The sequence below is a fragment of the Carettochelys insculpta genome, chromosome 9, assembly GCF_033958435.1.
Source record: "Carettochelys insculpta isolate YL-2023 chromosome 9, ASM3395843v1, whole genome shotgun sequence".
Classification (NCBI taxonomy): Eukaryota; Metazoa; Chordata; order Testudines; family Carettochelyidae; genus Carettochelys; species Carettochelys insculpta.
Genome location: NC_134145.1, coordinates 47294793 through 47320459, shown reverse-complemented (window position 1 = coordinate 47320459; position 25667 = coordinate 47294793). Strand labels below are relative to the sequence as shown.

General features: G+C 48.6%; 1 protein-coding gene across 1 annotated transcript in view; it reads left to right on the top strand.

The window, feature by feature from the left end:
- The first annotated feature begins 4311 nt into the window (after positions 1-4311).
- LOC142017942 (complement factor H-related protein 2-like) overlaps positions 4312-25667 on the top strand; it is a 75253-nt gene continuing 53897 nt past the window's right edge. The window contains 4 exon segments of the mRNA XM_075003298.1: positions 4312-4540; positions 7129-7317; positions 8683-8865; positions 9003-9203. Of these exon segments, the coding sequence (XP_074859399.1) occupies positions 4312-4540; positions 7129-7317; positions 8683-8865; positions 9003-9203 (802 nt within the window).

Here is a 25667-nt window from a genome sequence, read left to right as displayed (position 1 = left end):
GCCCATGGTGGTTTAAGGTTGCTGCACATGGGGACCATAGAGCCCCGCAAGGGCTAGACAGAGTGTCTCAACCCCTCAGCTGATGGCCACCATGGAGGACCCCACTATTTCGAAGTAGCAGGACGCAGATCGTCTACACATACCCTACTTCGACGTTCAACGTCGAAGTAGGGCGCTATTCCCATCTTTGGATGGGAATAGCAACTTTGACATCTCGCCACCTAACGTCAATTTCAACGTCGAAATAGCACATGGCGCGTGTAGATGCGACGGGTGCTATTTCGACGTTGGGCTGGCTACTTCGAAGTAGCTGGCTAGTGTAGACGCACCCCTTGTATTACATGGAGGCTACAGTTACACTAGAAGAATGTGTCAACAGATGTTTCTTTCAGAAGAGGTTTTCCAACAAAACATCTAACAACAGAGTGCAGCCACACGCAAAAGCCGAACAGAAGAGCACCTTGCTCTGTCAACAGAGTGGCAGGACTGCCCAGACTGCTCTCTCTCAACAAAACAGGCACCCAGCACATTGGGCTGCCCATTGACTGGATGCCCTGTCTGTCGAGAGAAGACCCCCTCCAGCACATCCACTGGCTCTTTTGTTAACAAAATCTGTCGACAGTAGCGGTATGCCTCATGGCTAAGGGGCAGAATGCTGATGGCTAAAGTGCTGAGTTTTATCAACATACTGTTGACAAAACATATTTTGTGAGTGGACCTTCTGCCAGTTTGGGTGGCAAAACTTCAAGTGTAACCGTAGCCCTAGTTATGCTGACCTGTATGGTGTTTTCAAGTGAAATGAAGTGTTTAGTTTGAAGGAACTTCAGCAACTAAAGTCTTCCAGTATGCCACATTTATCTGAAAAGGTCATGCCAAGCAGAATAGTCAGACGTGGGAATATCAATTTCATAAGTTTAAGTAGTGTAGGGTTGAGAAGTAAGATGGTTTGTAAAATCCAAGGTAGCTACCAATTTTTTCTAAGCAAGAATTTTTGAAAACTCCACCAAAAACCTCTTGTACATATGATTCTAAATCTTTCCAACACCAGGAATTCCTCTTTAAAGAATGGAATAAATCACAAAATCCATTTCCAGACTTTCAGGACTCCAGGGCCCTTCAGACCCACAAAAACATCGTACAAAGTCCCTGAATTAGCAAAAGGTATTATTTAAACCTTGGCAGTGAAGAATTAATTGATCATTTTGCATAATGAAGCTTTCTGAAGACCAAAAAATGTGTATTAAGCAACCGGTGTTTATCTGAAATTGATCCATGAGAGCCCTCTGCAGTAAATATGAGGACAGAAAGCCCACACAGTCAAAGAGGGCCATGAAAAAAAATTGCACAGTACTCCCAGTGGAGTTTACATATGTTATCTCTGGTCGCTGATGTTGAAAGACAGGTGATAGAGTAACGGAGAAAAGTTAGAAAACAAGATCAGTCTTCAAAACGAGTTGCTGGAGGCAGAATTCAGAGAAGAGCAGAACTCAACATCAGCCATCACAAGCATCAACCCTGATGGTGACTTTACTGAGATGTATCATTATTCAGCTTCTCTGGGCTTCTTCTGCTAAGGGACAAGGTAAATACAAAATGAACCAAATATTCAATAATGCTTTAGCTTAACTCTTCCTTGGTGTGTGATGATATTATATGTACTCAGAAGAGCACATCGTCAAATGCTGTTACAGCAAAGTCCCAAAATTCAGCTCACTTTGATTGATATTGGGGATATCCCTGACCCCACTTTACATGGACAAAACAATCCTACCACAAATTACTCTATTAAAGTTGAGTAAAGGAAAATATTTAAAGGTGGAAAGTGTTATTGACTCTCATTTTGAAGTAATTTTCATGTGTCAGAACTCCTGTGTGTTAAAATAGAGCTGAGTACAGCCACCAAATACTTGAAAGTTTGGAGTGCAAATGCTAGTGAATCTTCCCAGTATGTCTGTACGCGTGACTTCTGTTATCAGAACAACTGCTGAAATTCACTCATGCATTCATGCCTTACTTATGCTGTACAAGTAATTGTAATGATATTCATTGTGTTTTGGTTTATTTAGAAATTGTGTTTTGTATCACTTAAAAGTTATATGGGTTGAGGAAAATACACTGGTGTATGGATTTGTATGTACCATGGAGACAAGAGCACTACATAGGTTTATGGATAGTGCAGTGGGGCCTACAGAGAAAGTGGGTATTTCAATTTCTGATATCAGACCTACTTTGTACATTCCTATGATGTCAATTTTGAAAATATGTCTTAGAGTCCTGACTTTACAGCAGACTCTGAATTCCTGAGTAGACAGGGGCTATTATTTATGTTTAGAGACAGGAAAAGAGGATTTTTGTGAAACTAAATTCTTAAAGTGGACCTGGTTTAGTGGTGAAGGAATCTGAGTTATAGGACCCTTGTTTCATTTGAACACCAAGAATCAAGTTGAACATTTCAGACCTCAGGATTAATCCTGCAATGGTCCGCATGCAATTAAACCATATTATCCTGTTAGAGGACAGGGCTGATCTTCCACCTCAAATGAGCAGAGAGGGTTCTGCTCCAGGAACCCACATATTGAAGGTGGGCTCCTTATCTCGATCAGAAGGTCAGTAATAGATCAGGTCACAGTTATTTTTGAAATCACATCTCCATTTATGACATGGCAAGACTGCCTTCTCTGGGACGATGCCATCACCATCCTATAAGAGAGAGGGTATAAGGTGCTCTTGCTGAAAGGCTTCCAGCTGTGGGATAGAGCTCCCAGAAGAGATCAGACAAATGAGATCTGTTTAACGTTTGGTCTAACTGCAAAACTCTCCCTTTTTGATAATCAGAAAGACACTTATAACAGCCACTACCTATGCGTCACTAAAACATAAGATAAAATTACCCTATGCAGATCCTACCAGCCAACAAAAGGAAGAAGACCTATAAACTTCACCAAGTCTACAGGGCTCTCATTAGGACAGTCTTTTCCAGGAAGCACTTCCACAATGCAATACTCAGAGCTATTTTTTTTTAAAAAGTTGAAACTATACAATCTTAATTGAAAGAGATTTATTGCCTAATGTCCTTTTTCCAGATCAACTTCTCTGTTTCTGTATAGAAAATATATTGTGATCCTCCAGCACTGAATAATGTTACTTCCTGCCCACAAAACAGTGTTCAGAAAAGATATAATGATAGTAAACTTCAATTATAGATTTCACTTTGAAATAGAAAACAGGGAAAAGACAACAGAATGCACAAATAATAGCTGGCTAACTGTTTCAAGATGTGCCTCAAGAAGCCTATTATAGCGCCCTATCTGGAAGGAGAAGTGCATGTATCGTACTATCTGTAGTTATGGTTACTGCACGTTTGTCTGTCTTAGGCTGGCCAACCTTTCTGGATGTTCTCAAGTGTGTTGAAGTGATGGCTTCATCCACCAATTGCTGTTATGCAGTAATTTTTAAGGACGTGTTTGCAGTCAGTAGGGAAATGTTTGACTTGGGCATAAGCCTTCCATATTTATTGTTGTACGCTGCTTTCCGCCACAGCCCTGTTATCCATATGAGGCCCAGTATTTCTTCTGCCTGTCTAATTTAGACTTTACCCAGGCATTAAGTCCATTGTTTATATTCATAATCCCCAAGTCATTTTTCTATTGAATTGCAAGGATGCTTATGAAAGAATTGAAAAAGGGCTTTTCCCCATTTCAGTGGATACCATTATGGAGCTTGGAGTTCTTTGGAGCAGGACCATGTAGCATGCATACTATTATAAAAGGATAGGCATTCATCCATCAGCTATCCATCCATCGCTCCATCCATCCCACCTGGGCCCTGCTAGTATTAATAAATTCTCCTTTGTCTCAGTGTTCTAGATCTTTTCATGTTCCTCTCCATGGTTGTCTGTCTCTAGATCTCATCTTTTTGATATATGTATTTTTGCTCCAGAATGAGCAGTTTCAGGTGCGGTGTGGCACATTGGACGCTCCTTTCCTCCTAATTTATCCTTTTGACAATTCAGATCAGCTGAGGTACTGCTGCAGACCGCCTCCCTGGGGGTGGAAACAAGATATTTTTGGATGTGGAAAATCCACAACTGTGGTGCTGCATCAGTTCTGTGTTGCTGTTGCTAACTGCATGGTGCAAGGTTCAGCTAAACAGCATTTCTTTCCTTTTCTGTTCTCCCTTTTATTGTCTGGTTATTGCAGTGACTGAAAGTTGTGTGTGTTATTCATGAACATTCTCAGATAGCATGATGCTACATAAACCATAAATTATTCAAATAAAGAAATTGTGCAGAGGACTTATTTAATAAGTCAAATGAACTTAGATAATTTTCCTACATCAAACAACGTTTATGAATCTGTTGCAGCTCCAGCATGTGAACAGCCAACAGCCATTGATTTTGGAGGGATTGTTAGTGATGAGAAATTGGAATACACAGAAGGTGATAAAGTACAGTACAAGTGCAATCCTGGATACAGCCTGATGGGAACTGAATGGATCACATGCAATGGGAAAACCTGGACACCTGCACCAAACTGTCTGTGTAAGGGGAATTGCTTCCATGCTTTCTCCTAGGGGTTGGCTCTTTAGCAGAAATGACGTCATATCAAATCCTTGTATTTGTGTCCTCAGCTGTCAGATATCAGAAATCCACACAGACACATGCGTCATATGGAAAGACTTCGATCCAAAAATCCCAAAAAGCCTGGTTTAAGACTCAAGCCATATCTAGTCCCTAGGGTTTGCTGTTAATGAGATCATTGCAAATTAGGAAAGTCTCTTTTAAAAGACAGCAATGGAGTATTTTGATTTATTTTTTTCATTTATTTTCTCCATTTTGTCAGATTCCAAGATCTTGGTTAAAAATAACCTTAAATATGAGCAGTGGCACACGACTTGATTAGTGGAGGCACGTGTAAAATATCCATATAAAAGAATATGGAGATGAAACAACATTGTACCATCCTAAGAAAAAGAGTTGCGGCATTAGCTTAAATTGGCAAATAATATTCATCCAGATACTAATTGCAGTGACATCACCGGAGATGATGGGCCCCATATCTCAGGGTGTGGGGTGGCGGGGGTTTGGACTGGAACATCTGGTCAAGGAAGGATTGTGGTGGCACTGCTGACTGGGCCATTGATCGTCAGGTTAATGATCCTGTATTGCTACAGCAACCTGCTGTGGGATGGCAGACTCTCTGCTCAGCTGCTGCTCTGCACCATGGGTCTCCTGGTTGTTCCCAGCCTGTGGGGCTGCCTACAGCCATGGGTCCTAGTGCCCTGCATCTCAGTTCCTGCATCAGGACTAAAGCAGAGGAAGCTCCAGTCTCCTGCTTTATGCACCAGCCCCAGCTGCTCCTTCTACCCTGCCCCCTATTCCTCTCCTTCCCTCTCCCCGAAGCACCGCCAAAGCTGCAATTCCAGACACCACACAGTGCCTGCATGAATAATACTGTGATCTTTTACAGTTACTAGTCAACAACACTAATTTTTAATATTATCCTTTTTGAAGGACTAAAAGGGATTTCCTCTTCATCTTAGAGTTCTCTTCTTTATAATAAAATCTTATGAAATGAATACACACATTTTACGTCATCAAGTATTTTATGACACTATTAACACCTAAACAGAAGAGGGGGTTGCATTCCATGTATATGTCAGCTGTTTAGGATGTTAGTCATGAGGGGAATTGATAAACCCTCAACTTCAGTCCTGGAAGGTAAGTATCATAGGAATTAATTTTATTTCCTGTTCCCTTCACCCTGCTCTAGTCATGTCTAAGTCTGTATGTAAGTTGTGTGAGTAATATGAGCATCATATAGCATTTTAGAACTTCTCCTTCTATATGATGGCATTTTAGTGCACAAGATTTAGTAGTGCAGGTAAATAGGAGGGGAGGGGTCAGGGCCTTTCCTGCAATAAATAGCTAATTCCAGCAAGTTCTCGAAAATACAAGCTACACTATGGAGGAACAAATGGGCTTACATAGAAAGTCTATAACCGTCTCGTTCCCATTGGCTTCACCAGCAACAAGAGCAAGCCCTAAATTCACTCTTGTAATTCTTACTCACAAAAGTGCTCCAAATGCAAATAGACTCATGGGATCTTGTGCCTACAGCCAGTTTGCAGGAACAGGTCCTTCGTAGCATTTGCAGAAAGACAAGACTTTGACCAATTAACATACATCATCGGTTTCTCCTCTTTAGGGATCATTTTGTTTTATGGCTGAATTCTTTGGCATTTATAATAAATAAAGATGATGATTTCTGATTTCTGTGTTATTGAGAGAATAATTTATTTTGTATGGGATTTTGGGCAATTAGATTTGGACTAGAGTGCGTTCCTCAATATATATGGTATTTTACAATATTCTTTTAACTATGCAGAGAAATATATTTATGAGTGAACTCACCTTATCACTGAATACAGCATCAAACTACTTGACCTATGTGTTAATTTTGGCTGAGAGAGCGCTTTCCACGGGCAGGAGGGAGAAAACATTTTTGGCCTGGCTATTTAGTATTACTAACCCCAAGATTCCAAAATTCATGAGACTAGCTTAAAATATTTTTGGGGTCTTTTTATTTATCTTCTCTTATCTTAGACTGTTATAGACTTTATAAATAAGCCCATTTGTTCTCAGAGTCTTAAGGTTCTCCGGATTTATATTTTTGAGTTATTCCTCAACATCTACAATGCCTAGAAACTCATTTTATTAAACAAAAGATGAGATTCCTGTATATGCACTTGTCTCCTGGAAGTGCGTATTTTAAAACATCCCAAATATCACTAGCAGTCTTACATGTGAGTTGGCAACATTTGTGCATGTGTATTTATATGTGCATCTGTATTAACATTTAGAAACACATCTTTTATTGAAAGTCAGCATTGCGAATTTTGGAGTTGTAGTTATAAATACATTGTAACCTATCTCTGGATTAAGATATTGGGTCTTATTCATCACCGTCTTTCTTTCTTACATAGTATTTTTAGATCTTGCACAGAGTGCCCAGAGAAATTGTTGTGTTTTGCAGACTCTTTTCACAGGGCAGGTAAATGACTACACAACGAGGAGGACACTGGAGAATTAAGCCCTTCCATTTTAATTTTTTTCTTGTTTTTCTCTAGCACCATGTAGTATCACAAAACAGCAACTGGAGGCCTAAAATCTGTTTCTGTCTAGTGGCCAAAGACGTGCACAGTTGATTCTGAGTGATCACACACTGGAATTTATGTGCAGTGAAGGATATAGCCTCACAACCCCTTCAGTCAGGAAGTGTGTTAATGGTCACATCGATTTGCCATCCTGCATCTCTGGTAAATCTTCATGGTATTTTGATTATTCAGTTTGTGTTTCAGTTTCTCAGTTTTATTTGATCTCTTGTGTACATCATTTAGACATGTCAGTTGTATTTATGCAAAACTCCTCATGGTTTGTCTGCATTACAATGCAGCCTTTAATTACATGACAATACACTCTGGTTTCCACAGAGCTCTTGCCTCATTCCGGGGGATTTCATTGCTGTTCAGAGGACCAGCACAAAGTTGTAGAATGGGGCCTGGGTCTTGTGCTGCTCCTCTGTGCATGGATGAATTTCACCCTCCATGAGCAGATTAGATGACACTTGTTTGAGATGGCCTGCATGGTGTCTCCCTCCTGCCCCTGGCATTTGTAAACTACCCATACACTATTCGGTTTTAGGAAGAAGGGGCTTTTGAAGTCAGAGGGGTCCTTTGGAAAGGCCCCTGTGTCTATGGGCAGTGTGCATTCCAAAACAGCACTTTCAAATGGTGTGCAGCCACCATTATGCTAATGAGGCACTGCATATTCATGTCAGCTCCTCACGAGCATCTTCTCTACTGCCTCATTAACATGCCCACTCTGAAAGGAAGGGGCATGTGTAGACATAGCCCTAGAGAGTAGTGGAGGTGAAAGCGGCCGGAATAGACACGTGAGGCATTGTGGGATACCTCTGGGATACCGCTGGAGACCGATAAAATCAGTTTAAAATAATGCTGTTTCCACGCTAGCATTAATTTAACCTTTTAAATTCAAACTTGATGTTAATCCTCCTGAGAGGGGCAGTCAAGGAAGTCAAATTTCATGCCCCTTAAAATCAAACTAATGGTATTTGCAGTGCACACAGTCACATTGTAAAATCAAGCTAAGTGCTTTAAAATCGACTTTATGTTCTAGTGTAGACAAAGCCTTTGTAAAGCTGTGAACAGGGCATGGGGCTGCACACAGAAAGACAAGGAAGCAAAGAAATCTTAAATAGACATCTCATTCAGTGAGTACCATCCAGCCTGTGCACTGATTGAAGAAAAAATAGCGTGTGATCATGCAATTAAAGACTCCAACATAATGCACATACACATTATATTTGAGAGTGTGAAAGAAAAAGGTAGATATGAAATACAATTATTACAACTAAATACATTGCATGCAAAATTAGTGCATGATCTCAGCTGAGGTAAATTGGCACAGCACCAGCGTTCATGTGAAGTTACACTAATCTACACCAGTTTAAGAGGAGGTCTTTAGTATTTGCCTGGCTCAGGACCATATGAGATTTTTCCATGTTTCCCTAACATTAGGCAAGGATGCAATACCCAAGCCAAAAAATACATAACAACCATTTTTTCATATGATTGTTATAACTGTAGTATTTTTCCCTCTAGAAAAAGGAAAAAATTGTAGCCATCCACCCACTGTTGAGAATGGAGACCTAACTACCTTCTTGGAAAAACAGTACACATCTGGTTCCTTTGTAGAATTCAAATGCCAACAATTTTATGCACTGGAAGGACAGAACAGATCTTTTTGTGACAATGGAAACTGGACAAATGCACCCATTTGTTTAGGTAACAAAATACTACTTTCTTAGGCTTTGAGGTTTATTTAGAGATTCTCTGGTCAGATTCCTCACTTGGGTAAACAAATTACTCTGAGTGCTTACTTAGTGAGATGCCAAGACAGCTGCTCCTCTTTGTTGTTTTAGAGCCATGCACTATCTCAGTGGAAGAAATGGAAAACCAGAGGCTAGAGTTGAATGAGACAGCGAAGGAGAAAGTGTATCTAAAGCGTGGTGATTTTCTTGAGCTTCGCTGCAAATCAGGATATGCACTTGCAACTAATTCATCTCAATCTACGTTTATGGTGCAGTGCAGTGGAAGTCCCATTGTCTATCCCGAATGCAAAGGTAGGTGGATCCAGGCTGTAATACAGGGGACTTCTGGGAACACTAATGAGAGAGTCAAATCAGGGTGAATTGCTTAGAGACAGGGCTGCTTATAGTCCAAGACGGAGGGCTCTCTGCGATAAGGCACATCAAACCTGTTACAAAAGTTCTTTCTATCCACCATTCTGGCTAGCAAGAAGCCATACAAGCAGCTATTAGACAGACACTCCGTCTTTCCTATGCCACCACCACCACCACTTCTAAAACAGATGAGAGGTTAGGAAGACCAAGCTCACCATATCAGAACAGGCTCCTCCATTCCCAAAGGACCAGCAACTTTCCCAGGTCAATTGATGTCACAGATCTTACCCAAAAGAGCACACTGTGCCAAACTGGTATAATCTAAAAGCTAAAGGGTTATTAACAAAAGGAAAGAAGGAAAGAGTAAGACTTAGAATTGTTAAAGGAATAAATTTGCACATAATTGCATGTCTTTGGTGCAAGCTTATAAAAGAGAAGGTGTAATCAGCTGTTTTATATTATGTCTCTGGCATACAACCTCTATTAGTCCTTTTAAGCGTCACAATTAATTTATCTCAATCTACTTTTATGGTGCAGTGCAATGGAAGCTTCATCATCTTCTATTGAGAATGCAAAGGTAGACAGAGATGGATTCTATTGGGTATCTCAAATATGCTGCTTTCATTATACTGCACTCTGCAACAGGAATAAATGAATGTAAAAGATTTTTTTTTCCTCTCTTCACTACAGTGCAGAGCTTAAAATCTTCCAGACAGGAGTTTTGTTAAGATAACTGCATTTCTGTGATGCAGATCCTCCCTGCTCTACTCAGACCTTCTGAATTTAGTTAGTAACCAAGTGTCATTTATTTGTTGTAAAACAATTTAAAAATATAAATGAGTTACTATATGTAACAACAACGAAGGGTCCTGTGGCACCTTATAGACTAACAGAAAAGTTTTGAGCATGATCTTTCGTGAGCACAGACTCGCTTCATCAGATGCTGGTCTTGGAAATCTGCAGGGTCAGGTATAAATAAGCCAGAGCAAGGGTGGGGATAAGAAGGTTAGCTCAGTCAGCAAGGGTGAGGCTTACTACCAGCAGTTGATCTGGAGGTGTGAACACCAAGGGAGGGGAAGCTGCTTCTGTATTTAGCCAGCCATTCGCAGTCTTTGTTTAAGCCAGAGCTGAGGGCATCGAATTTGCAGATGAATTGTAGCTCAGAAATTTCTCTTTGGAGTCTGGTCCTGAAATTTCTTTGCTGTAGGATAGCTACTTTTAAGTCTGCTACTGTGTGGCCTGGGAGATTGAAGTGCTCTCCTACGGGTTTTTGTATATTGCCATTTCTGATATCTGATTTGTGAGACTGTCCAGTTTGTCCGATGTATATAGCAGAGGGGCATTGCTGGCACATGATGGCATAAATTATATTGGTAGATGTGCAGCTGAATGAACCCACGATGGTGTGGCTGATCTAGGCTACGTCTACACGTGAAGCCAACATCGAAATAGCTTATTTCGATGTAGCAACATCGAAATAGACTATTTCGATGAATAACGTCTACACGTCCTCCAGGGCTGGCAACGTCGACGTTCAACTTCGACGTTGCGCGGCACCACATCGAAATAGGCGCTGCGAGGGTACGTCTACACGCCAAAGTAGCACACATCGAAATAAGGGTGCCAGGCACAGCTGCAGACAGGGTCACAGGGCGGACTCAACAGCAAGCCGCTCCCTTAAAGGGCCCCTCCCACACACAATTGCACTAAACAACACAAGATACACAGAGCCGACAACTGGTTGCAGACCCTGTGCCTGCAGCATGGATCCCCAGCTGCCGCAGCAACAGCCAGAAGCCCTAGGCTAAGGGCTGCTGCCCACAGTGACCATAGAGCCCCGCAGGGGCTGGAGAGAGAGCATCTCTCAACCCCCCAGCTGATGGCCGCCATGGAGGACCCAGCAATTTCGACGTTGCGGGACGCAGATCGTCTACACGGTCCCTACTTCGACGTTCAACGTCGAAGTAGGGCGCTATTCCGATCCCCTCATGAGGTTAGCGACTTCGACGTCTCGCTGCCTAACGTCGAAGTTAACTTCGAAATAGCGCCCAACGCGTGTAGCCGCGACGGGTGCTATTTCGAAGTTAGTGCCGCTACTTTGAAGTAGCGTGCACGTGTAGACACAGCTCTAGTTAGGTCCTGTAATGGTGTTGCTGGTGTAGATATGTGGGCAGAGCTGGCAACGAGGTCTGTTGCATGGATGGGTCCCTGAGTTAGAGTGACTGTGGTCCGGTGTATAGTTGCTGGTTAGGATTTGCTTCAGGTTGGCAGGTTGTCTGTGGGCAAGGACTGGTCTGCCTCCCAAGGCCTGTGAAAGTGGGGGATCATTGTCCAGGATGGGTTGTAAATCCCTGATGATGCGCTATAGAGGTTTTAGCTGAGGACTGTAGGTGATGGCTAGTGGTGTTCTGTTGGTTTCTCTCTTGGGCTTGTCCTGTAGTAAGAGGCTTCGTGGCACACCACACCAGACTTTTAGACTTGGTCTTAGGCTTTTGCCAAAATGATGTTCTGGATTTCACATCAGTTGTACAATTAATTTCCTGAGGTTTTTCCAAAGCTACATATTAAGAATGGGGAACTTGTTTTATATACTTTGAATTGAAGAAGAGCTTGAGGAAGAAGGGGCTTCTGAAGAAGGGTTTTCTTCCAGAAGATCCCCAGGGGCTGCGCATCTGCACATGCATTTTGCAATCCAGAAGAGCTTCTTCCGGACTCCGAATCCTGTGCCTATATGCTAATGAGGCATGGGAAATTTACATCCATGCCTCATTTGCATCTTCCGAACAGCTCATTACCATGTTGCTTCCAGAAGAAGCAGCATATGAAGACACAGCCATAAGGCTCTGTGTCCTCCTCCAGCTTATTTTCAGCACTGCTTTTCAAATGGCTCCAAAGTATTAATATGCAAAGCCACTGGAATAAGAAATCTGGGTTAAATACTTGTAAAACAAGAGTTGTTTGAAATTGCCATTCATATTCACACTCCCACTGACTATACCCCTTTGCACCCATGGCAACAGACTTGCAAGCAGCTCACCTTCTGCCCAAATCCTGCACACCCTGGGTCTGGCCCTTGCTATGTCCCCAACAGGAAGGACTCTTATCCATGCCTGCTGGAGGCAGGATTGGGAGAGTTGTATGCACAGCAGATGTCACATGCCAGGGATAGCCACTTCCCCTGAATCCAGCCCCAGCATGTTTCTCCACATGGCATCAGTCTCCCCATGCAGCATTGTGTAGCACTGGGGGAGTCTGCTGCCTGACTGCAGGTCTGACCCTGAGCCATGAGAGGTACAGCCGTGTGGGTCATTGACCTCAGACAACTTAGTGATGGCTTGTTGCTGGAAGGAGGCTGGAATAAGGCAGGCCTCTGAAGTAGAGCTGGCCAGAGATGTGCCTAGCATGGTCAGGTTGCCAGCTCTGTCAGGTCCCTGGAGGCCAATTATTTGGATATACAAGCCCCTGCCCATGCACACTTGCACTATTTCAAAATAACTATTCTGAAGTGGGAGCTTATGTCTCTCAAAACCAGGACTATATGTTTTTTTAAATAACTCCCAGTCTAGTGCGCATGGACAAGCTGTTAATCTGAAATAACAGGGGTTATTTCAAAATAACCCCTTTAGTGTAGACCAGGGCTTTGAGAGAAGGGATAGAAAGTGTTGGAAGGAAAGGAGAAGCAGGCCAATACTTTTAGGAATGAAGGAGTATACGAGCCCTTTACTGCCATCACACATTTACCTCAGACCACCAACACACATTCTGAATGGCAACGATTTGGAACCAGTTACACTCTCTTACTTGTCTTAGCATGTAAATTCACAAATCTACCACTACTTCCATAATGCCCCTGTTAAGTAATGTTAATTCTCATGCAATGAGGCCCCCCGTTTTGAAATAGCCCCTTCTCCCTGTCTCCACAGCACCTTTCCAAAACAGCTATTTTGAAATAAGTATGTTTCTGATAGAATGAAGTTTACCTATTTCAAAATAAGTCAACCTATTATTATTAATTAGTAGTAGTAGTATTTCAAAATAGTGGCATTAGTTATTTCAAAATAACTGCTTGTAACCAGGTTGGCTCCTGGCGGGGTTCTTCCCTGACCAGCTTAGGGGGCAGCCATTCCACCCCACTGCTACAGGTACTAAAAAAAACCCAACTCACTAGTTCTTAAGTGCAGCCTTACTACTGGTGAGCAAAAGCAACAATTCAAAAACCAGGCCTTGCAACTGGGGTGCGAGAGGCAACAGTTCAAAAAGCCTCAGTCAGGGAAGCTAGGCCTGGGTCAGGGCAGCAACTACACAGTCTCCATGAGCCAAGGCCCTAGCTCAGGGCAGGGCAGCAAACACTGCATCTTGAGAAAGGCACAGGCCCTTCGTCTGTGCTGGTGGAGAGGGGGAAGGCTGCCACCAGTAGGTGTTGTGGGGGGGGAACACAGACCCACCCACTCCACTGCATCACAGCCCATGGGCCCTGGTTCCAGCAGCACGGTCTGCTGTGAGGGTCAGCGGGGAATCCAGACAGCAACATGCTGACCCAAGGCCCTTGAAGAGTACTCTCTATCCCCTGGGCCACTCCAGGTCTCCCCCTGGGCACATACCCAGGTGTCCCATCAGTGTCTTGGTGTTTCCAGGGTCAGCTGGGGTCCAAGAGGTCCAGGTCAAACGACAGCTGTCTGCAGGTCCTCAGCCTGTCAGTCAGGGAGCATGGGGACAATCTCTGGCTTCCCTGCAGGCTGGCTTCCAACCGAGCCCTCAGGCTGGGTTTTTAATAGCCCTGGCCCTGCCTCCTGACTTCCGGTCAGATGAAAGAGCGGGGACAAGCTCTGTCCAAAATGGTCCCGGAGGGGTTTCACCCCCTCTGGGTCAGTGGCGGGCCACTCCGCGTCACTATACTGCTGTTAGACATGCCCTCAGACAATTACCAAGTCCTCTATTTCTAACCGGGGGGGGACACTACAGGATGCCAATTATACCAGAGAACACAGTTCTGCTTAACACACAGCCCTTAAATTTGTTTATAGAGAAAGCAATTTTAAGGTTAGTTAACAAAACTCAGTTTCAAGTGATGTCAAGCTTCAGTATTGGAAACAAATGTTTGCATCTAAAATAGAATCATAACATGCATAATAGAGCCCTGATTAACTAATATTATGTCTCCCGTCTTGTGATCTTTTTCTCAGCTAAAGTTCTCTCAATATTTAACAACCTATCTCTGATCCTTTTTTTAAAGAAGCAAACCCCTTGTTGTCTTACATCCCAAATGAAAGATGCAGAGTTAGTCCCTGTACCTACAGTTGTAGTTCAAAATTCATGATCTTCACTTGTAAATTATATTCCCTCCTGTAGGATTATTTTCTGCTGTAAATTCCACACCTCTCCCCTGAAGATTTCACAGTCCCATTACTATCTCATAGAATCATAGAACAGTAGAGCTGGAAGAGACTTAAAAAGCCATCAAGTCCAGCCCCCTGCCCAAGGCAGGAACAAACCCATCAGATCAGCCCAGCCGGGGCTTTGTCGAGCTGAGACTTAAACACTGCCAGTGATGGAGACTCCACCACCCCCCTGGGCAGACCATTCCAATGCTTCACCACCCTCCTAGTGAAAAAGTTTTTCATAATGTTCAACCTGGACCTTCCTAACCACAACTTGAAACCATTGTTCCATGTTCTGCAATCTGTGATCACTGTGAACAGCCTCTCTCCAGCCTCTTTGCAACCTCCCTTCAGTAAGTTGAAGGCTGTTATCAAGTTCCCCCTCAGTCTTCTTTTCTGCAGACTAAACAGACACAATTCCCTCAACCTTTCTTCATAGGTCATATGCTCCAGACCCCTAATTTTCTTGGTCAGCCTCCGCTGGACCCTCTCCAGTGTGTCCACATCCTTCCTATAATTGGGGGCCCAGAACTGGACACATTACTCCAGATATGGCCTCACCAAAGCCAAATAAAGAGGAATAATCACTTCTCTGGATCTACTGGAAATGCTCCTCTTGATGCAACCTAATATGCCATTAGACTTCTTGGCTACAGTGGCACACTGTTGACTCATGTCTAGCTTCTCATCCACTACAACTCCCAGGTCCTTTTCTGCAGAACTACTACTAAGCCTGTAACAATGCTTGGGATTCTTCTGGTGCAAGTGCAGGACTCTGCACTTGTCCTTACTGAACCTCATCAGATTTCTTGCAGCCCAGTCTTCCAATTTGTCAAAGTCACTCTGGACCCTATCCCTACCCTACAGCGTATCTACCTCTCCCCCTAGCTTTGTGTTATCCACAAACTTGCTGAGGGTGAAATCCAACCCCTCATCCAGGCCATTGATAAATATGTTGAGCAGCACAGGACCCAGAACTGAACCTTGGGGCACTCCACTAGAAACCGACTGCCATCGTGACATTGAGCCATTGATCACTACCCGCTGGACCTGACCTTCTAGCCAGCTTTCCATCCATCTTACCGTCAATTTATCCAATCCATATTCCTTTAACTTGCTGACAAGAATATTGTGGGAGACTGTATCAAAAGCTTTGCTAAAGTCAAGATAAATCACATCCATTGATTTTCCCCTATCCACAGAGCCAGTTATCTCATCATAGAAACTAATCAGATTGGTCAGGCATGACTTGCCCTTCATGAATCCATGCTCACTATTCTTGATCACTCTCCCCTTCTCCAAGTGCCTCAAAATGACTTCCTTGAGGAGTCCCTCCCTGATTTTTCCAGGGACTGATGTAAGACTGACCGGCTTATAATTCCCTGGATCATCCTTCTTCCCTTTTTTAAAGATGGGCACTACATTTGCCTTTTTCCAATCATCCGGGATCTCTCCCGATCTCCACGACCTTTCAAAGATAACGGTCAAGGGCTTGTCAACAACATATGCCAGCTCCCTCAGAACCCCCGGATGAATTTGGTCTGGGCCCATCGATTTATGTACATTTAGTTTTTTTAGATAGCTCCTAACCTGTTCTTTCCCCACCAAAGGCTGTCCACCTTCATCCCACAATGCATCACTTATCGCATTTGTCCGGGAGCTGTCGCTGTCCGTGAAGACAGAGGTAAAGAAAGCATTAAGTACTTCAGCTTTCCATACATCATCTATCACTGGGTTACCTCCATCATCCAGTAGGGGCCCCACGCCCTCTCTGATCACCTTCTTCTTTCTAACATGCCTGTAGAAACTTTTCTTGTTATCCTTCACATTCCTCACAAGTCGCAATTCCAGTTGCACTTTCACCTTCCTGATAACTGCCCTACATTCTCGAACTATATGTTTATACCCCGCCCTAGACATCTGTCCAAGTTTCCACTTTTTGTAAGCTCCCTTTTTGTGCCTAAGTTTTCCAAGGATTTCTCCATTAAGCCAGCCGGGTCTCCTACCATATTTACTTCTCTTGCTGCTCATTGGGATGGTTTCTTTCTGCACCTTCAATAGGGCTTCCTTAAAATACTGTCAGTTTTCCTGGACTCCTTTTCCCTTCATGGCAGCATCCCAGGGGATTCTGCCCATCAGGTTCTTGAAGGAGTCAAAGTCTGCTTTTCTGAAGTCCAAGGTGTGTAATTTACTGCTTTCTTTCCTTCCTTTGGTCAGGATCCTGAAGTCTACCATCTCATGATCACTGCTTCCCAGGTTGTCACCCACCTCTACCTTCCCTATTAGTTCCTCCCTGTTTGTAAGCAGCAGGTCGAGCTGCACATGACCTCTGGTCGGGTCCTTCAGCACTTGTACCAAGAAGTGATCCCCAACATTCTCCAGAAACTTCCTGGATTGCTTGTGTACCACCGTATTGGTGTCCCAACAGATGTCAAGGTAATTAAAGTCCCCCATGATAGCGAGAGCCTGCGATCTGGAAACTTCTCTCAGTTGTCCAAAAAAAGCCTCATCTACCTCATCATCCTGATTTGGCGGCCTGTTGCAGACACCAGCCACCACATCTCCAGTGTTACCTATGCCACTAAGCTTGATCCATAGATTCTCAACAGACTTTTCTCCCTCTATGTTCTGGAGTTCCAAGCAATCATAGTGCTTTCTTACATACAGTGCAACTCCTTCTCCTTTTTTTCTTCCTGAACAGTTTATACTCTTTCATGACAGCACTCCAGTCATGCGAGTCAGCCCACCAAGTCTCTGTTATCCCAATCAAGTCATAGTTCTTAGACTGGCCCAGGGCTTCTAATTCTTCCTGCTTGTTACCCAGGCTTCTGGCATTGGTGTACAAACACCTTAGATAACCAGTCGATCTCCCTGCCCTCTCTACTCGAACCAGAGGTCCACTTTTGTTGTACATTCCTCTTTGCATTTCCTCCTGGCCTCCAAGTTCCTTTCTCCCCTCAGGGTTTTGGTCACCATCCCCCAGTGAACCTAGCTTAAAGCTCTCCTCACTAAGTTTCCAAGCCTACTTGCAAAAATGCTACTTCCTCTCTTGGTTAGGTGGAGCCCGTCTCTTCCCAATAATCCTTCTGCCTGGAACAGTATCCCATGATCAAAGAATTCAAAGCCCTCTCTCTGACACCACCTGCGTAACCATACATTTACTTCCTGAATTCGACGATCCCTTCCTAGCCCTTTCCCTTCGAAAGGAAGGATGGACGAGAACACCACTTGCACTCCAAATTCTTTGACCCTTCTTCCCAGCGCCACATAATCTGCGGTAACCTGCTCAAGGACATTCTTGGCTGTATTGTTAGTTCCCATATATAGAAGTAGGAAGGGGTAGTATTCTGAAGGCTTGAGCAGTTTTGTAAGGCTCTCAGTCACATCCTGAATTTGAGCTCCCTGTAAACAGCACACCTCACGGTATTCCAGGTCTAGTCAGCAGATAGATGGTTCAGCCCCTCTTTGGAGGGAGTCCCCAACCACCACCACCCATCTTTTTCTTATGGGGGTGGTGGTCATTGAACCCTCACCCCTTGGACTACACATCCCATGTCTTGCAGTAGAGGAAGATCCCTTCCAATTTTTTGCCTGTGAGGCTCCTTCCAAAGCATTCACCATCGCAGAACTGGTGGAGAGAACTTGAAAGCAACTACTTATCTCTATATCTATGGGGGACTTGTGTGCCAGCCTTCTTTTTCTTGTAGAAGTTACATGCTGCCAGTTCTATTCCTCATCCCTTACTGCCCTCACCAGTTCTTCCGTCTGCTGTGCTGGCAAGATTAAATGCTCCCTTCTGTCAAGGAAATCTTCATCTTCCCTGATTGAGTATAGGGTCAACACTTGAGCCTCCAGACCTCTAATTTTTTCTTCTAAAATGGAGATCAGCTTGCACCTAGTGCAGACAAAATCCCTTCTTTCATTGGGGAGGAAGACAAACATGGCACATCCCGAAGGTAACAACAGCAGACCTGTCACTATCCATGACTGCCACCTTAAAGGCGTGTCTACACGTGCACGCTACTTCGAAGTAGCGGCACTAACTTCGAAATAGCGCCCATCACGGCTACACGCGTTGGGCGCCATTTCGAAGTTAACTTCGATGTTAGGCGGCGAGACGTTGAAGTCGCTAGCCCCATGAGGGGATAGGAATAGCACCCTACTTCGATGTTCAATGTCGAAGTAGGGACCGTGTAGTCGTTGCGCGTCCCACAATGTCGAAATTGCGGGGTCCTCCATGGGGGCCATCAGCTGAGGGGATGAGAGACGCTCTCTGCAGCCCCTCAGCTCAATGGTGGCCACGTGGAGCGGCCCCTTAAAGGTCCCCTCCCCCTCCCTTCCTGTGCAGGAAGCTGAGGGAACGTGCAGGCGGCAGCCCAGACGTGCGGCCAGCCTGCACGTTCCTCAGCCACCCAGAACAGGGCCAGCACCTGTGATGGCTGCCCGGCAGCCCCCCCAGTGCCCCCAGGGGACCCCCCGCAAGGGGAGCCAGGGCAGCCAGGCCAGCCAGGTGGGCAGCCAGGCTGGCAAGTGGCAGCAGGGCCCCTCCTGGACGGAGGCCGAGCTGCGGGACCAGCTGGGGCTCTGGAGCGAGGAGGAGGTGCTCCAGGTAATGGGGAGCAAGAGGTGGAACGCGGATGCATTCGCTCGGCTGGCCGACGGCCTGTCTGCCCGGGGTCACCCTGACTGCACTCCTGATCACATCAGGAGTAAGGTGAAGGAGCTGTGGCAGGGTTACTCCCGGGCCCGGGATGCGGCCGGCCGATCTGGGGCCGCCCCTGTCACTTGCCCCTTTTACAGGGAGCTCAGGGACATCCTGGGCCCCCAGCACACCTCCTCCCCTCCGGCCACCCTTGATACTTCAGCCGATGAGCCCCAGCAGGCCCTTCAGCCGGAGTCTGCCCTGGAGGTAAGCCCCGCACCCCGGGGCCCCCCCCCAGAGCCCACCCCCGGGACATCGCGGCAGAAGGAGGAGGAGGAGGAGGAGGGGGGCTCCTCCTCCGCAGAATCCGGGCTGCAGATCCTCCTCCTGCCATCCCGGAGCAGCAGCCGGGCCTCTGCCCCCCCGGGGATCTCCGGACCGTGGGAGTGGACCGACAAGTATGTACCCCCCTCTGGTATACACCCCTGGGCTTGAGGGGCGGGGGTTAATAGATATGTGTCCTGGGCCCCCCACATGCTCACATGGCCATGGCCCCAAGGACAGCAGGGCCATGTCCCTCACAGCAGTGCATCAGCCCCTGCCCCCCCGCACCCCGCACAACAGTGCCATGCCCCATCCCCAGGGCAGGGGGGAGCGGAACCTCGAGGGGCCCCCCAGGAGGAGGGGGTGGGACACCCCGCAGCAGCAGCAGCAGCAACAGCAGCAGCAGCAGCATGTGATGGAGTGGGGGGGAGTGCAAAAGGGAGACTCAGGCTAGATATGAGCAACAAGAGCCAAATAGCTCCCAGGGGCAAAGGATGATCCTGGGGCTACAGCTGGCAGGTGACACCTCTGCCCTGAACAAAGAGGAGGGAGGAGCCGAGCTGGCTTGGAATTGGGGGGGAGGGCGGGGGCCACAGGTAGAGGCTAGGGGAAGGGAGAGCTGGAAGGCAGCCAGCCTGAGGAGGGGGAAAGCTGCATACCAGAGGGGCACCCCTTGGGGTCTTCTCCCCAGGACGGGTTGGAAGGACTGTCTCTTCTGACAGCTGGTGCTGTCACTCCTGGGAGAAACTGGGCATCTGTGGCCTAAGAAACCTCTCCAGTCAGACCCTGCGGAGTGATGTGAGAGTCGCTCCCACCAGGGGACAGGGTGCAGTGCAGGGGGACCCCTGAACCCCATCCATCACAGCAGCATCTCATGGGGACGGGGCTGGGGAACCTGCAGCACAGGGCTGGGGGGACAAAGGCCACGGGTCGGGGCCCACACTAATGCCTGTCTCCATTCTTCTTTCCCGCCTCCTCTCCTGTGTCCCACACCTGCACCATCAGAAGGACCGGAAGAGAGCGCCGGTGAGGCATCAGTGGTCCTGGAGAGCCCTCCGGGGCCATTGCTCCAGGCAAGCCCCTTGGCCGAGGACCGACCGGCCCCACAGTGGGCTAGACGGCGGACCCCGCGCCACAACCAGCCGACGGCGACGGACCCCCAGCTGCTGGCCATCCACCGTCGGCAGCTTGAGGTCGCGGAGCAGCACCTGCAGCTGCAGGAGCGGGCGCTGGCCTGGCGCCAAGAGGCATGGGGGGCCTACATGGAGACTTTCAACCGCCTGGTGGACTACCTGGCCCCCCATGCCGCGCCGGCCGCCGCAGCGCCCGACGTGCCTGCTCCACCCGCCGCACCACCAGCTGCTCCGCCCGTCGCCATCCCGTCCGCCATCGCCCCGCCACCCACCGCCGAGGGCCGGAGTGCCGAGGGACCCCTGGAGCCAGCTGAGACTCACCGGGCATATCTTACGGTCCGCCCCGCCCCCAGCCAGCCCCGGACAGGGCTGCAGCCGCAGCGGGGCTCCCGGCTGCCCACGCCCAATGCCGGACTTTAGGGGCGAGGGGCCCGGGACATGGCCCCCCCCTTGTATAGAGTTGGGACTTATTATTTTGTGCCCCCCGTTTGCCCCGTCCCCCCCATGTAAATAGTTCTCCCCTTTATCATCCCTGGTTTTCTTTTTATTACTGAGCACACTTTTTTATTACTATTGTTTTATTTGTACATATTACTTTGGTTCCACACATGTAGCATATAGTTTGTTCTTGTTTTATATTTATAGTTAAAAAAAAAGTTCTAAAAGAAAAAGCAGTTTAAGTTCAGCCACAAGTGCGTGCTGTCATTTGTCCAGGAAAAGTGGGAGCGGGGTGCGGTTGGGTACTCCATGGTGTGGGCGTTGGGGCAGGGAGTGTGGTGGAGGAAGGGGCGGGCAGTGGGGGGCCTGGCAGAGTTCACCCCACGGCCTCATCATCGAATTGGGCCCGCAGGGCCTCCCGGACCCGGGTCCCTTCGGGGTCCACCTGCCGACTGGGGGAGCAGGTGGCTGCATGTCGGCCCTGCCAGCCTCCACAGCCCAGCCCTGGAAAAAGGCCTCCCCCTTGCTCTCCACCAAATTGTGCAGGGCGCAGCAGGCACCCACAATCAGGGGGATGTTGTTGGGGCCCGCATCCAGGCGGGTCAGGAGACATCTCCAGTGTCCCTTCAGGCGGCCAAATGAGCGCTCCACCACCTGGCGCGCGTGGTTCAGGCGCTCGTTGAAGCGCTCCTGGCTAGCGGAGAGATGGCCCGTGTACGGATGCATGAGCCAGGGCCGGAGGGGGTATGCCGCATCTGCGATGACGCAGAGGGGCATGGTGGTGTCCCCCAGAGGGATCTCCCGCTGGGGGATGTAGGTCCCCGCCTCCAGCCGGCGGCACAGGCCCGAGTTCCGGAAAACCCGGGCGTCGTGGGTGCTGCCAGGCCAGCCCACATAAATGTCCTGGAAACGTCCCCGGCTGTTCACCAAGGCCTGGAGGACCACAGAATGGTAGCCCTTGCGATTGATGTAGTGTCCTCCACTGTGATGTGGGGCGCGGATGGGGATGTGAGTCCCATCCAGAGCCCTGAAGCAATTGGGGAAGCCCACGGTGGCAAAGGCTGCGTTGGTGGGATCTGGGTCCACCAGCCTCACGAGCCGTGCAGGAGCATGGCATTGATGGCACGCACAACCTGCAGGGAAAGCACATGGGAGAGCACCAATGAGGGGTGAGCAGGGTGTGCGTGGCCCTGCCCTGCCCTCCCCTCCCCCACCATGCCCTGCCCTCCTCTGCCCTGCCCTGCCCTCCTCTGCCCTGCCCTCCCCCGCCCTCCCCTCCCCTCCCCTGCCCTCCTCTGCCCGGGCCCCCCTCCCCTGCCCTGCCTTCCCTCCGTGGGTTCTCTTACCTCCATGAGGACAGCCCCAACGGTGGCCTTGCTGACACCAAACTGCTGCCCCACAGATCTGTAGCTGTCTGGAGTGGCCAGCTTCCAGACAGCGATGCCAACCCGTTTCTCCACAGGGAGGGCACGCCGCATGGCGGTGTCCTGGTGCCTGAGTGCGGGGGTGAGCCACTGGCACAGCTCCATAGATGTCTGCCGGCTCATCCTGAAGTTCCTGAGCCAGCGGTTGTCGTCCCACTCCCCAAGCACCAGCCGCTCCCACCAGTCGGTGCTGGTGGGGTAGCTTCACAGCCGCCGGCGTGTGAGGCGGGGGTGGGGTCGGGGTGCTGCAGGGTTGGGGGTTGAGCCCTGCTGCCCTGGGGGCAGCTCCTCCTCCAGTGTAGCAAGGAGGTGCTCAGCTGCCTCCCGCATGGCATGGAGCAGGGCAAGCCCTGCTCCTGCCGGGAGGGCTGGGTGGACCTCTGGCTGCTGCTGCTGCTGCTGCTGCTGCTGCTGCTGGGGGTCCATGCCTGCGTCGCCCGGGGTCTGTGTGCCTATGGCTCCTCAGACCACGTGCTGTGCAGGCTGAGTGTGTCTGGGAGGGGCCCTTTAAGGGAGCGGCTAGCTGTTGCCCCAGAAGCGCTAGTCCACCCTGTGACCCTGTCTGCAGCTGTGCCTGGCATCCCTATTTCGATGTGTGCTACTTTGGCGTGTAGACGTTCCCTCGCTGCACCTATTTCGATGTTGTGCTGCGCAACGTCGAAGTTGAACATCAACGTTGCCAGCCCTGGAGGACGTGTAGACATTATTCATCGAAATAGCCTATTTCGATGTAGGCTTCGATGTAGGCTAAATAAGCTATTTCGATGTAGGCTTCACGTGTAGACGTAGCCCCTGTGTCTACACAAGCCTCTTCCTTTCGGAAGGGGCATGTTAATGAGCAGGTTCAGAAGATGCTAATGAGGTGCTGCCATGAATATGCAGTGCCTCATTAGCAAAATGACGGCCTTGGCAATTCGAAAGTGCAGCTTCCCTGGAAGATGCCACCTTCCAAGTGAGAAAACCTCCTTCTGGAACCCAGGAAGAAAGCACTTGGGAAAGTATTCCAGAGGGGTAACCCAAGCTCTTTTACCATGAGAGAGCTTAAGAGGAGATTAAAAACTAACAGCAGTCTTTGATAGCTGACCTCTCAGTCTTAGGCATGCACACAGAGACTTCCTGATCCCTTCCAGAGCACAAGAATCAAACAATCACCTTAAAAAAAGGGTGATTGTATTAACAAAACAAAGATGATATATTTACTGAGTATAAGTGGTTGTGAGGTTTTACAGAACAAATTTAAAAAAAAAAGAATTAAAATTGAAATTAAATTATTTCCCTGGGATTCAGTTTAAAAGTTATAGGCCATGTCTACATGAGCACAAATCTTCAAAATGGCCTTGCTAATGGCCATTTCAAAGATTACTAATGAGGCACTGAAATGCATATTCAGTGCCTCATTAGCATGCTGCCAGTCGCGGCTCTTTGACGTTGCCGCATTTCACTGCTGCGCGGTTCGTCCAGATGCGGGGTCCTTTTCGAAAGGTCCCTGGGAACTTTGAAATCCCCTTATACCTATCACCAGATAGGAATAAGGGGATTTTGAAATTGACAGGGTCCTGGAAGGAGCTGGCAGGTTGGGGCAGCAGGCGGGACATAAGGCGAGGCAGCAGGCTGGACATCAGGTGGGGCAACAGAGAGGGCAGCGCAGAGGGCAACTGCAGGGGACAGCCAGGCCACCAGCTCCTCGAAGATGGAGGCCACAAGATTGAAGGTGGCCTTAAAGTTCTGCCAGGCCTCCTGGCGCCAAGGGGCCTCCCAATCCTCAAAGTGTAGCCTCTGTTCCATGATGTACACCTGGTGCTGGAGGGCAGCGGCCACCTTGGGGTCGTGGGTTATGTGCCTCTGGCCCCTGTGGGGGCGGGCCCATCCCAGCATCGGTGGTGCCCCTGGGCAGTGATGATCTGGGGATCTTGGGGGGGGCTGTCCGGGACCATGGATGGTGCCATGCTGTCCTGGCCCTCGGATGGTGGGGCTGTGGAAACGGGGGAGGGAGGGAGGCTCTGAGTACTGAGCCCTGATCCCTGGCCTGCCCCCCATGGGCATCTGGTCCCCATCCCCCACCCCCATCGGTGCATGCAGTGGCACTGTGGGTGGCCCCTTCCAGTGGTCCGCCCCCTCCCACCTCCCACCAGGGCCACAGCACGGCACTGTCTATGGGTGAGGGTGCTGATGGGCACTGGTGGCCATGGGAGCAGGTGGGGTTCTGCTGGGGATGTGGGAGGCCCCTGCTCATGGGATACTCCCTCCCCATGCTGTGGGGGTGTGTGCCCCATGGGGTATGTACCCAACAGTCCACTTCCATGATCAGGGGAGGCCCATCAGGTGGATGCCCAGCTGGAGTTTTGGGAGGGGATGTCCAGCACCAGCTCCCCCGCCTCGCTGGACCACTCCATGGCTTGGGTAGATGGTCCCAGATCTGGCCCTGGAGGTGCAGGGCTGGGCTCCAGACCCAACTCCTGCTCCAAGGCCTGCTGGGGCTCTCGGACATAGTGTCAAGGGTGGCTGGGGGACAGGAGGTGTCCCAGAGAGCCAGAATAGCCCTGAGCTCCCAGTAATGGGGCAAGCAGTGGGGGCAGCCCCAGACCAGCTGGCCAAGTCCCATGCCCAGGCATAACCCTGCCGCAACTCCTTGACCTTACTCCTGACATGGTCAGGAGTGTGGGCAGGATGACCCCGGGTGGCCAGGCCCTCAGCCAGCTAGGCGAATGCCTCTGTGTTCCGCCGCTTGATCCCCATTATGTGGAGCACCTCCTCTTCACCCCAGAGCCCCAGCAGGTCACGGAGCTCTGAGTCGGTCCATGAGGGGCCCCTCTTCCTGCCCCACTGGCTGGTAGCCTGGGAGCCCTGGGATGGCCTGTGGGGAGAGCCCTGGGGGCGCTCAGGTAGCTGGCTTGCTGCCATTGCTGTCTCTGGGCCATGCAGGGGCACCTCGTGGCACGGCTGCTGCCTGCATGGTCTCAGCTTCCTGCTACAGGGGTTCCAGGAATGTGCATCTTTAAGAAATGCTAGACACAGAGATCATGGAGCTCCGCAGGGGCTGGACAGCACATCTCCAAACCTAGCTG